Source organism: Gymnoscopelus microlampas (assembly GCF_963454915.1).
Source record: "Gymnoscopelus microlampas genome assembly, chromosome: 4".
Classification (NCBI taxonomy): Eukaryota; Metazoa; Chordata; class Actinopteri; order Myctophiformes; family Myctophidae; genus Gymnoscopelus; species Gymnoscopelus microlampas.
In genome coordinates this window covers 13477527-13490914 of record NC_139941.1, presented here as the reverse complement: position 1 = coordinate 13490914, position 13388 = coordinate 13477527, and the positions used below count along the sequence as shown (strand labels likewise).

Below are 13388 nucleotides of genomic sequence, written 5' to 3'. Positions count from 1 at the left end.
TCTTGTGATATGCGACAGTCATACATAGAAGTGTGTACATACATACGTACGTACGTACGTACGTACGTACATACATACATACATACGTACGTACGTACGTACATACAGTACATACATACATACATACATACATACATATCGTCACTGTCAGGGTGGAAACATCATTATGTCCAAACCTGTCACTTTTCAGGATTCAAATAAAGTAGGGATGTCCGATATTATCGGCCTCCCGATATTATCGGCCGATATTAGCATAAAAATTGATATCGGGAAAATATCGGTATCGGTTTTTGAAATAAGTCGGTTTTTAAATAAGTTACAGGAGTTCTTACTGTATATGGTGTGTGTGATATGAAATTTGAGCTTACCCTAATCACAATAATCCCCGCATATATCGGTATCGGTTGATATCGGTATCGGTAATTAAGAGTTGGACAATATCGGTATATCGGTTATCGGTAAAAAAGCCAATATCGGACAACCCTAAAATAAAGTGTGAAGGTAGCGGCGCCTTGATACATTTTGTCATTGATATGTGTTTATAATGTGTTTATAGCCATGTGTCACGTGAAGCTTGACCAATCACTTTGTTGACGGGTCTGACCAATCAGAACGTTGACGGGTCTGACCAATCAGAACGTTGACGGGTCTGACCAATCAGAACGTTGACGGTGAACACGGACAAAGTCAGGTAGAGCAGGATCTGCTCTATACCTTATAGAGCGGCTAGCGCCGCTAAAAATAGCTAAAGTAGCAGATCTACAAGCTGAAAATGTGTCGCTTTGTGCCGTGTTTCGAGCTTGCGGATCTGATATTTTCAAAAGTTCAAATATACATACATGCAATTCCGGAATTCATATATACTAGACCATACCCGTCGGGGGATATGAGCACCACACGCGCGTGTCATGGTCCGCTTGTTTCACGGATTTGGCATCACCGGCGCTTGTTTGATGCACATGATTTGGCAACCCTGGAGCCAGCCAACACAAAAACGCTAATAAACAGCGGACATTAGGGGAAATCGAAAAACGGTCTTCGGTGTTCCGTGCACATGGTAATGGTCAATGGCTGTGTGCAAATTCAGATCAATTGCTCCAGCCATTATGAGGAGAACCGGGCAGAACAGATTTTGGGCACAGACAGACATACTGTAGCTACAGACGCACAGAGCTTCAGACGCACAGAGCTTTGTAGAATTATAGGAGGATTTAGATCAAAAACAGGAAGTCGTTGTCACCAGCGGAGGGTGACCCATGAGATAAAGAGAAAAAAACAACCTGGCCCCGCCTCCTCAATGAACATTCTCAAGTTTTCCCATCAGGGTCGTCTTCGGCATGCCTGTGTGTGTGTAAAAAAAACAAAAAAAAATCCCCCGTATAGTGGCTCTCTCCCGGGGTGCAAAAGTTTAAATCCGAAAAACTCTTGTTCCGCGAGTTGAAACCCACAGGAGCCGGTTGTCCATTGTTATGGTAATGTGCGGCTGTGAGCTGGGGACGTTATCTGTGTGGAAGTGATAAATCGGCACAATCTGTCATTTTGTCAGCCGTAAATCCCTACAGTCGGCGACTAGGATGTGGCGGAGATAGGATTCTGGTACACCAGCTTTAGTCTAGATCAGGGCTCTATCAACTTTTTTGTTTTTTTTTGTTTTTTTTCTCTGCATGGAAGATATCTGTTCTCTCGGAGGGGACAGAGCCGATGAGAATATTGTCGCCGTCGGGGTAGAAAACCTCTCATCTCCATATTCAAACTTTTTTTCCCGTAAATTACCGGCCTGGTTGATCATACTACATCGTCCTACGAAAGTGTAAAAAGTAGCAGATCTACAAGCTCGAAACGCGGCGCGAAGCGACGCGTTTTGAGCTTGTAGATCTGCTACTTTTGCTGTTTTGGTATATGAATCCTAAAAAGTAGAAGTTGTGGATATATGAGGTTTCCACCTGACAAGAGACGATGTATGGCTGTTCCTGGAGGGGGTGTGCATTGTGTACCCCTCGAAAAGTAGACCTGGGACATGTTTTTATGAGCTGTCCCCATAATGCAAAATTGTTCCCCACCACCACCCCTCAATCTTTCTTTTGTCCCCCCCCCCTCCCTCTCTCTCTCTCTCTCCCTCTCCCTCGTCTCTCTTTCCGTCCTCTGCAGATATAAGTGGTGAATATTCATGAGGTTGTCATTTGCATTACTGTGGCTCCTGAAAGGAGCACAGTACACAATGGTACACAAAGGTGACAGCCGTCAAACTCAGGAGGCTGCTGCAGAGTGTGTGTGCGTGTGTGTGTGCGTGTGTGTGTGTGTGCGTGTGCGTGTGCGTGTGTGTGCGTGTGTGCGTGCGTGCGTGCGTGCGTGCGTGCGTGCGTGCGTGCGTGCGTGCGTGCGTGCGTGTGTGCGTGTGTGTGTGTGTTGTTGACGGCCAAATGTCCCCACAAGTAGAATATGAGAAATAGACGTTGTTGAGGACCATTTTCCTGGAGATGGTTGTTTTAAGGTTACAAAAGATTGTTGTGACCGAGTGTGAACGTTAATACTTGAAAGTTGTTAAAATTAGTAAAAAAAAAAGAAAGTTGATCAAATTAGTAAAAAAAAGTAAACCAAAATGTTATTAAATGTAATTAAAAGTTGATAAATCGAGTAACATAAAGAGTAACTTCAGTAAAAGTACTTAAGTCACTAAACTGAGTACAAATACTACATAAAATGAACACACTTGAGTAATGAAGTAATTCAAGTAAGTAAAAAGTAATTAATTTAAGTATAAGTATCATTAAAAATACTTCAAAGTAACTAAATAAAACTAAATTGCACACATATACTGTATGGGGCACTACAGCAGTGTTACAGCAGTTTCTAACATTTCAAATGGTCATAACTCAGTGACCATTGCTCTAATCAGTGCAAATAGTACCGCCTGAATACCAGCACCCACACATCAAATACAGTAGTAACGTCTGAATACCAGCACCCACACATCAAATAGAGTAGTACCGCCTGAATACCAGTGCCCACACATCAAATAGAGTAGTACCGCCCGAATACCAGCACCCACACATCAAATAGAGTAGTACCGCCTGAATACCAGCGCCCACACATCCAATAGAGTAGTACCGCCCGAATACCAGTGCCCGAACATCACACTGCTGGGTGACCTACCTTCAAGTGGCGCTGTTGAGCAGCCTTGAAATGAATGGACAGGGATTTAACATTGTTCCTCTAGTTCATATATAGCTATCAAAGGCACCACTCACTTCACACTGGGTGTGATTTTTAGAGATACTACTATAGAATTACTATTAAAAAAAGATTCAGGTTGGTGTTAGGATTAGACATTAGGTTTAGGGCTTGGAATTAGAGTTAAACATGATTCATACTTAGTTTAGTAGTTAAAAAATGGCTGATCTAATAAGCTTGTAGATCTGTTCTTTTTCGGCTTTAGGTTTATTATAAAATGGCTAAATTAATTAAAAACGGCATTCCGAAAATATCGGTCCTAAAATGTTGATGTCCACACAAGTATAGTGATATAAACCTGCGTGCGTGCGTGCGTGCGTGCGTGCGTGCGTGCGTGCGTGCGTGTGTGTGTGTGTGCGTGTGAGAGACTCAGAGAGATATACAGTATGTTTGTGAGAATTAAATGACCCACATTCCTGCATCAGTTGCTCTTGTAATACATGGCCTCTATATCATACCAACGGTTCGACCCAGAAACAACCAACATTGAACTTTAAACATTATTTTGACTGATGAAGACAACACCTCATTTCAAGGAAAAAAGGGGTTACTATACCTACTACTATTGTGGTATACTGTGTTAATATAATTTACTACCACTGCCTCATCATCACTTTATTAATTTATTGTTTTGTTTTATATTTGGATACTCAACACTTTTGTCAAGGTTTTTTTTCTTGGGAGTTTTCCCCTCCCCGATGTGATGGTTGTTTATTTTGTTAAATGTGGGACATGTAAAGCCCAAATTTAACCCATGACTAAAGAATATACAACTAACTACTCACATCATGACTTGATCATTCATTCGTGTAGGAAGGCAGGTATGGGGTTCACACACCTATTTCTCACACAGAGAAACTAATGATACTTAATGATGGCCCAGAAAACATGCCGTACACGAGCAGCAAAGAGAAGGCAAGCTAGAAAAGACGCCAGCGAATAAGACAAATCAACAATTCCAAAAATCCTTACCTCAGAGTGAGCTGCTCCACGTTGGAGTTGCTCCTCATGTAGATTCCAAACGACACGGTCTTCCCGAGGCGGACCGGGCTGGGCGGCACCGCCACCTCCACGTTCTCGTCCAGCCTCAGCCTCTCTCCTTTGGCCGAGACGGGGCCCACCGCGAGCGCCACGGTGCCCGCCCTCTGCATGTCCTGCAAACCCCCGTCCGCCACCGGGGGGCTCCACTGTCCGGCCGGGCCCAGGCCGCCTCCGAGCGGCCCGGCGTTCGTGCTCTGACCCCTCCACGGCTCGTTGACGACGGGAGGGCACTCCTCGCCGGCGCCCTCTACCGGCACGACGGAGTAGTACACCTCCACGGAGGGCAGAACGACGTCGGTGAGTCTCTTTCGGACTTGCGGCGGGTTGAACCAGGCGGAGGGGAGCTCCAGGCGGACCACGCAGACTCCGGGGACGCCCACGAGCCGGCAGCCCGCCGAGGGGGCCGCCTCGGCGGGGTCGCGGACGGCCAAGGCCCTGATGCAGGGGAGCAGGGACGGGGGAGGGGGGTCGGGCTCGTCCCAGCGCCGCCCCGTCAGGTAGAACAGCACCTGTGGGAAAGGCACAAAAGAGCACGTGGAAACTCAATGGATGGATTATCACCATTTTCATGCAATATCACAGTCATACTGTGTAACATTCATGTTAGTAGTTACCTCTGGTAGCTCTGTCGTCATTACAGCGTCTGTCCATAGAACTGTGATTCCCGGAATTCCAGTTTGAACCAAAATGTACAAAAAAGTACTTCTCTAAAATGAATCCTGCAGGGTCCTGCATGTATTTATTTAAAATAAATACACTTTTTTGTTTTGTTTATTTGAGAAAGTTACACAGTATGACTTTAACATTGATACACTCGGGAATGCTACGTGATAATTAGTTTATCACATACCAGCCTTATTTATCCACAAAGGCAACAAGAAAACAACATTTTGTTCAACACTGTAATCAACACGGTCTATAATAGACTGCATTACTGGCAACACGGTCTGTAATAGGCTACATTACTGTCAACACGGAACCCATTGGGATTTCCCAACCGTGTGGGGAGAGAGTTGGCTGAAAACATGACCTGCCAAGCCATTCCACAGCTATTCTCTGAACCACTGAAGGCCACTCTTTTTTTTCTCTCCAATCTGTGTTTTGGTTCCTTGGAGCCTGGATAAACTTCTCAGATATTAATTTGACTAAACCATCTGCAGCAGCCATGTTTAAAAGCCAACTTTGTCAATGTTTGACATGCTGTGTTCCTTCAGTAGTGAGGTCACTCTCACTGGCAGTCAGCTTAAAGCCTTTAGAGTTACACTGAGTTGGTGTCATGCATGGAAATTAGCAGAGCTACAAGCTCCCAACACATTGTGAGCTTGTAGATGTGCTATTTTCTGTGTAAAACACCGGCGAGCAAACAAGTAGAAATCAGACATCACCATAGTTTGCAACGATTGGTCATTTTCCGCATCGGCTGCCGTATCAGCCCTTGGGACAATACGGCTTCAGCTTGTGCTGATGGGTCAGCTGTCGTACTATCCCTATAGGGCTGACGAGCCAAGATTATCACGCTCTCAGTCAATTTATCCTCCACACCCAGGGCAAATAAATGCTAGGTATGTGATAAAACTATTTATTGCATTCCCCATTATTGCTTTCAGGGACTGCTACTACAAGGAAATGTATGGAAGAGGAGGCACCATTTTGCTTCCCAAGTAAGCACTCACTGGGGAAGCAAAATGGTGCCCATAAAATTAATTTAGAGTGAAATGAGTATCTAAATCTCCAAGTACTAAGAAAAAATATATAAATACAGTACATAATAGCCTATACTAACAGTGGTGGGAGTATTTTCATTTTGACTGCTCCACTACATCTCAGAGTCAAATATTGCACTTTTTACTACTACTAATAACCATTATTTGACAGGTTAGTTAGTTACTTGGTAGATTTAGATTAATATAAAATATACATTTAACAGATACACTATGATGTATTATTATAGGTTAAAGCGGCACGATGTCACTTTTTTAATGAATAAAATGTAATTTTGTCCAGTCTGTATGGTAGAGTATGTTAATACAATACAACTTATACAATTGGGGGGGGGGGGGGTATTTGTTCTCCCTGCTCTTCTATTGAGACATTTAGATCCTGTATCCAGGTGAGACACGACCTTCAACACGATCCTGTTTCTGGTTTGACACAAATTTTGATCTGAAGGTCGAGATTCAACTTCTCCCCAGAGCAAGCAGAAAGTCTCTATTAGCTCAATGGTAAAACATGTCCGGGGTAGAGGAGGAAAGTTACAAGCTACCCAGCAGCACATGAAGTCAATACAATCAGCCCCATCCTTACCAGCTGCAACATTACATTGATGAATGCATTGCTAATCCAATCGAACGATGTTGATTTGAATTCATTCTGCTTTATGAGTGCTTTAACGTTTGGTAACTGTAAACTAATATTTAGATTTGAAAACTTTTGAACTTTTGAACTATTCAAGTAACATTTTATATTTCTGATAAAATGACCCACACGCAGTCTGCTTCATCTATTCTCTGCTTCATCTATTCTCTATATTTCTGTATGAAAAATATATTTTATACAGGACCGTAACATTATCAATTGACCACTTTTACCCCGGAGTCCCAATTTGGGGCATATCATTATTGGAGGGGGGAATTGGTATTTTGTTTAAAGAAAATGTCTCTAAAAGTTCACATGTCGCTGCAACGCGTTGTGAGCATGTAGATCTGCTAGATACATACATTGTTTTGTGTGTGTGTGTGTGTGTGCTTGAGTGCCGCGCTATGAGCTTGTAGATCTGCTATTTTTGAGAAATCTTTCAAAAAACTGTTAGGATTTAGGATTTAAGAATCACCTCAGGTCTTAATGGGTTAATGTAGAGCGAAAGAAAGATCTGCAAGCTCATAGATCTGCTATTTCCTTTGAAAAATCGGTCAGTACCTGGATCCACGGGCGCGTGGAGCCCACTCTGGGCAGCACCACGTGACCTTTGACCTTCCAGTTGAGGGTCACCTGGCTGGCGGCGGCGGCGGAGGCGGAGGCGGCGGGCAGGAGGCGCGGGGGCGGGCCCTGCAGCAGCTCCAGCGGGACGGGCTGCTCGGCGCTCAGGTTGCCGTAGCTGCAGTTGACGGCGGGCAGCGAGGACGCCCCCCCGGCGGCGCCCGCCTCCAGCTGGTGGAGGAAGAAGGGCTCGGTGCGGGCGTACAGGCTGCCGTTGCGCATCGCGTCCTGGCCGGCGTCCCTCAGGAAGTAGGCCGAGTCGGCGCCGCTGAGCTGGCACTGGACGGGCAGGTACGTGGGGAGGGACGAGGAGAAGCGGGACGCCTGCTGGGACGAGTCCTGACCGCCCTGACCGCCGCCGCCGCCGCCGCCGCCGCCCGTCGATCCTCCTCCTCCTCCTCCTCCCGCTCCGGCTCGACTGTCAGACACTGAGGAGAGAGGAGAAGGAGAGCAAAGGTTATTATAGTTTGGGCATTTTTCATTAGTTTGGCATTTTTTTTCGTTTAGACTTTTCGCTTTCGATTTGAGTTGGGTTTTGAGACGTTTTTCAAAGTGGGTTTGATGTTTGTACAGTTTTTTGAGAAGGCTTAGAGTTTTAGTTCGTTTTTTTTTGTGTTATTTATTGTAATATGAGGTATTCAGGAGCAAGATTCAAAAAGTTCATTACAATAAAATAAAAATGCAGAAGTACAAGCTCACAACGCGTTGCTTTGTGACGCTTGGTGAGCTTGCACATCTGCATTTTCTTACATCTGCAAACTTTTACAACGGGGCGTACAATTTGCACAGCTAAGCTATTGGCAAATAAATGATTTAATATCCATCCAAAAATGTTGGGCTCACGTACGAAATATTGACAAAGACAACATTTTTTGATATTTTCTCTAGAGGCGAGAGGGAGACAGGAGCACAGCGGAGAGGAGAGGAGAGGAGAGGAGAAGGAGAGATTAATGGCGCCGTGATGAGGAAAAGTGCAGAGAAAGAGGCCGTTAGCCTGGGCGAACGCTGACATCATCGTTTAAGGATGTGACCCGGGGTGAGGCGTGGAGAGGCATCCATTTCATCAAACTATGTGTAAGCAAGAAACATTGTCCTGTGTAATGCATTTCCATTGTCTCCGCGCACATGCGCGCACACACACGTGCAACGTGGCACTCTGTGTCGTTATGAGCTTGCACAACTGACATTTTTTGAATAGCCAAAGAAATCTTAAAATTACACAGATGCGTTCCCAGTCTTAATGGATTAACCCATTAAGACCTGGAACGCATCTGTGTCACTTTAGATTTCTTTGACTATTCAAAAATAGCAGATATACAAGCTCATAGCGCGGCACCGAGTGCCGCGCTATGAGCTTGTAGATCTGCTATTTTTTTTTTATCGTGAAAATGTTTTTTTTATTTGTTTTTCCGAAAAACTGTTAGGATTTAAAAAATGTTTAGAAGCGGCCTCAGGTCTTAAAACCATAAAACAACATTTCATGAGGAAAAGGAAAATTGTCTATTTCTCAAATTCTGCCATACTTGTGGGGACAAATTTGTCTCTCACAAGTATAGTAATATACGAGTGTACACACACACACACACACACACACACTGAGACACACGCACACACACACACACACACACACACACAGAGACACACACACACACACAGACACGCGGCATCAAATCTTTCACTCACGTGCACACACGCATCACAACGTGCTGACACACACACATATGGCGAGGTGCAGAGACAAAGCATCGGCGGTACAAGCATAAATGTGCGCGGGGGCATTAGCTTGCAGCCCTCTGTATGTCCCATTACTCATACAAGCGTAAGCAGATAGCCTTATGCTCCCATGGTGCTCTGCATAAATGCATAGCCTATTTGGATTTTCTCTCTCCATTTGAAATGCATTACGCCAGCACACACACACGCGCGCGCGTGCGTGCGCGCGCGTGTGTGTGTGTGTGTGTGTGTATCTCATCACTGTCGGGCAGAAACCTCTCATGTCCATATTTTAAATTGTTTGTGTTTTTTCGTAAATGAATGCCCTACTTGATCATACTACAGCGTCACATAAAAGCATCAAAAGTAGCAGATCCAGAGCTTGTAGATCTGCTATTTTTGAATTTCAATCCTGAAAAGTAACAGTTTTGAACATACGAGGTTTCCACCCCACAGAGACGATACATACATACATACATACATACATACATACAGGTACATACGTACACACACACACACACACACACACACACACACACACACACACACACACACACACACACACACACACACACACACACACACACACACACACACACACACACACACACACACACACACACACACACACAAACGGAGGAAATGGCATATCTGGCTGTTCTGCATTCACGGCACAGAGCCCTTTATTTGCATGCGTTAACATTAAATCAGTTTTTCTCTTAGAGTGACACCAGGGTTTTTAACCACTTTGACCAGCGGGAATTGGTGTTGGATTTCAGTCGTCGGACAAGACAGTGTGAATAATCCCCCCAGAGACCACCAGGGATGAGGGTGTGTAGGACAGCAGGTGCTATGTACAGTCACATCCTGAGGGTCAGGAATTTGGTGTTTGTTTGGTATTTTATCGATTTTTCGCTGTGACTAAATAGGCTCTATGCACAGCAGCCATATTGGAAACAAATTGTGCCTCTTCCTTAATTCGTTCACACAGGTGTTACCAATGACACTAATGAAGGCTCTGTTCCATTCTGGTCAAACAGAGTCAGGTGGGTGTTCACTCTCCATTCCGACATCTCACCACTCCGACTAGTGGCTTCCGCGTGCGGTTAGGGTTAGGTATAGGGTTCGTCAACGTCGGAAAGGCGACATGTCGGAAAGGAGAAATGCACCCAGTCAGGTGCATGTTGGCTCACTGGAAACACTCTGCTACACCAGTGGGTCTCAAAGTTTGGTCCAGGGACCCTCATGGTCCCTTGAGGGGGTTCCAAATGGCCCCTTACGGGTGTGTAACTCTGAGAGTGTACAAATGGAACTCAAATGGACCCATAAGGGCCCATTTGGTTTGGATTGTGTTATCCTTTTAACAATCTTTGTAAACCGTACCTCAGTACAATCTGCAAACTGTTAATAAAGTATTCATTCAATCCATTTTAGTGTTTGTAACCCTTTTGTGTGGTGTATTTTAACTCATGTCTGTATGAGCTATGGGACACCAGAATTTCCCTCTGGGATTAACCACTTAAAATGGGTAACTGGAGTCCCTCAGGGCTCAATACTAGTGTATTTTCTGTTATTGTGGGGAAAGCTTTCGCTGAAAATAGCAGATCGACAAGCTCACAACACGACGCAACGCGTCGCGTTGTGAGCTTGTCGATCTGCTATTTTCAGAGAAAGCTTTCCCCACAATACCGATGGTGGGGTTTAAGTGGTTAATAAAGTATCTATCTATCTAAAGCCGCCGAATTAATACTTTGATGTGAAACATTCGCAGACGCATATTTGGATCCTTTATTCATCGTGACGACCTTTACAAACAGATAAATTAACACTGAGGATTTGACTGTGAACTCATCTCGTGACGGTATATTAAATCCGTTTTTCCGAAACCGTGTCTCGTGGCGGTGCACCTAGCCTTTGTGTTGCATGCTGAACGCGGCCTCGCTTACAGTACACGCATAATAAGCCGAAACAGATTAATTTCATGTATTTGTATTACAAACAAGCACAGCACACACATTATGCTGATCCCCCAGACACAAATATGTTTGCACATATTGATATCTTTACATACTAAATTGCCTATCAGCATGTGGTTACACCTACCTACATATGGGAGAAAACGTGCGCGCGCACGCAAACACACACACAAATAACCCAGGTGGAATAGGTTAGTGTGTGCGTGCGTGTGTGCGTGCGTGTGTGTGCGTGTGCGTATGTGTGTGTGTGTGTGTGTGTGTGTGTGTGTGTGTGTGTGTGTGCGTGTGCGTGCGTGCGTGTGCGTGTGCATATGTGTATGTGTGTGTGTGTGCGTGCGGTACATGTTTGCCTGCGTAGGTGGGTGTTTGTGTATCCTAGTGCAGCAGAGTGTGAAAATATAATGAGTTTGGGACATTGTGTAGAAGAGCTGTCTGGGCCTGTCTGGGGCCGGTCACATTAAAACTGCTTTACCATTATATTATATTATACATTATATTATATTATACATTATATTATATTATACATTTAGAACCACACAAGGCTGACTGTGGTGCCCAGGCAATGAAGACTAGGATGAGAGAGAGAGAGAGAGAGAGAGAGAGAGAGAGAGAGAGAGAGAGAGAGAGAGAGAGAGAGAGAGAGAGAGAGAGAGAGAGAGAGAGAGAGAGAGAGAGAGCAAGCAGGGGAATGAGTGATGTAATAATGTTACAAGCTTTTGTCTCGATGAAGCTCATCGATTGTAATTGAAGTGGAAGGAAGGAGGGAAAGAGAGGCGGAGAGAGAGAGAGAGAGATATACGGCGAGGAAACAAAGAGAAAGAAAGTGAAAGACAGGAGGAGAGAGAGAAGGAAGCAAGGGCGAGGTGGGGGGGTGTTTTATAGGTGGTCTGATGACACGCACACACACACACACACACACACACACGCGCGCGTACACACTCTCTAGAGGAGAGGCGGTCAAATTGGTGTTTGGGCCACATAACCTCGCGTAAAAGCTCTTGATTTATAACACACGCTGTCCCCTGGTCAGAAGTTCTTCCATCACACTCGCTGCATGCTGCACCTGGCTGTCTGCGCACACACACACACACACACACACACACACACACACACACACCATTGACCTTCAACCAAAAAAAAACCTGACGGTAAAAAAGTTAGCACCAGTTCTTCAGCGGTGTCCTTCCGTCTGAACGACCGACGTGGGTGGATTGCTGCCTTGAAGACTGCATTGCATTAATCATTTAAGCCCTGTATACTACTTTCATTTGACAAAGTATCAACAATCTATAACAGCCCACCTATAGACAGTGGTGGAAAAACTATTCCAATTTTGTACTTCAGCAAAAGTATCAATACTGCAATGTAGAAATACTCAGTTACAAGTGAAAGTCCGGAATTCAAAATGTGCTTGAGTAAAAGTACAAAACTGTTGGTATCAAAATGTACTTAAAGTACCAACAGTAGACAGTACTCATTATGCAGAACGTGTCCCATTTCACAACTTTTCAAATGTTTTAAAATATTTTTTTAAATAGCAGATCTACAAGCTCACAATGCGCATTGTGAGCTTGTAGATCGGCTATTTTCAAATGGCCGAAATGCATATAGGGCTAAAGTGGTTAATGTATGTTTTGTAATAATAATCTACAAAGTAACTAGTAACACATTTTTTCAAACAACTGTAGTGGAATAAAAGTATAATATTTTCCTCTAAGATGTAGTGGAGTAGGAGTAAAAGTACTGAAAATTGGAAATACTCCAGTAAAGTAAAGATACCTCAAAATTGTACTTAGGTACTACCCTCGAGTAAATGTACTTTTTTTACCCCCAATTTAGTCGTTATGCTCACCACACACATGTCTGGGAGTTGTCACTGCTGTTATACTATGGTGACCTATACTGGCTCACCAGCCAGTGAGGAGCAACCAGCGGAAGGACTTTAGACTCGTAGAGACTCCGTCCTACTCCTCCCGCCCAACACTCCTCGCTGACAGGTTCCGCCCCCCCAGCCCGTAGAAGTACGGTGCAGTGATGTCAACCTCCCTGTCCGGCTTCCCTCCCCCGACCACGGGCCAGTTGTGTTGACGTGTAGACGCTCCACAAAATCATACAGTTGATTCCATGCACAAGAGATGGAGACTCACTGCTTTATATCTCTAAATTCTTCTTTAAAGGGATAGTTCACCGCCAAAATGACTTTTTTTCCTACCGATTACTCACCCCATGGAGACTTGAATTCATGGAGATTGTTTTGTTTTTGTAGCATTTCTAAGCCAATAATTTGATGACAGGCAGACTCAAAGAGTCTCCTTTGAGTCTGCTACCATGGGGTGAGTAATCGATAGAAAATAGTTATTTTTTGGGGTGAACTATTCCTTTAACCAGGTTGGTTATCTGCATCTTTGCTATTTTTGAAATATTTTGTTTTGTTTTGTTAGTTCACTCCCA

The 13388-nt window shown here is 44.4% G+C and overlaps 1 protein-coding gene across 1 annotated transcript in view; it reads right to left on the bottom strand.

Annotated features, from left to right (window-relative positions):
* Positions 1-7470, bottom strand: part of LOC311044407 (transmembrane protein 132D) — a gene marked incomplete at both ends in the record, with an annotated part of 261852 nt that extends 254382 nt beyond the window's left edge. The window contains 2 exons of the mRNA XM_084055959.1: positions 4204-4781; positions 7189-7470. Of these exons, the coding sequence (XP_083912085.1) occupies positions 4204-4781; positions 7189-7470 (860 nt within the window). The remainder of the gene's footprint in view (positions 1-4203; positions 4782-7188) is intronic.
* Between the last annotated feature and the right edge of the window lie 5918 nt (positions 7471-13388).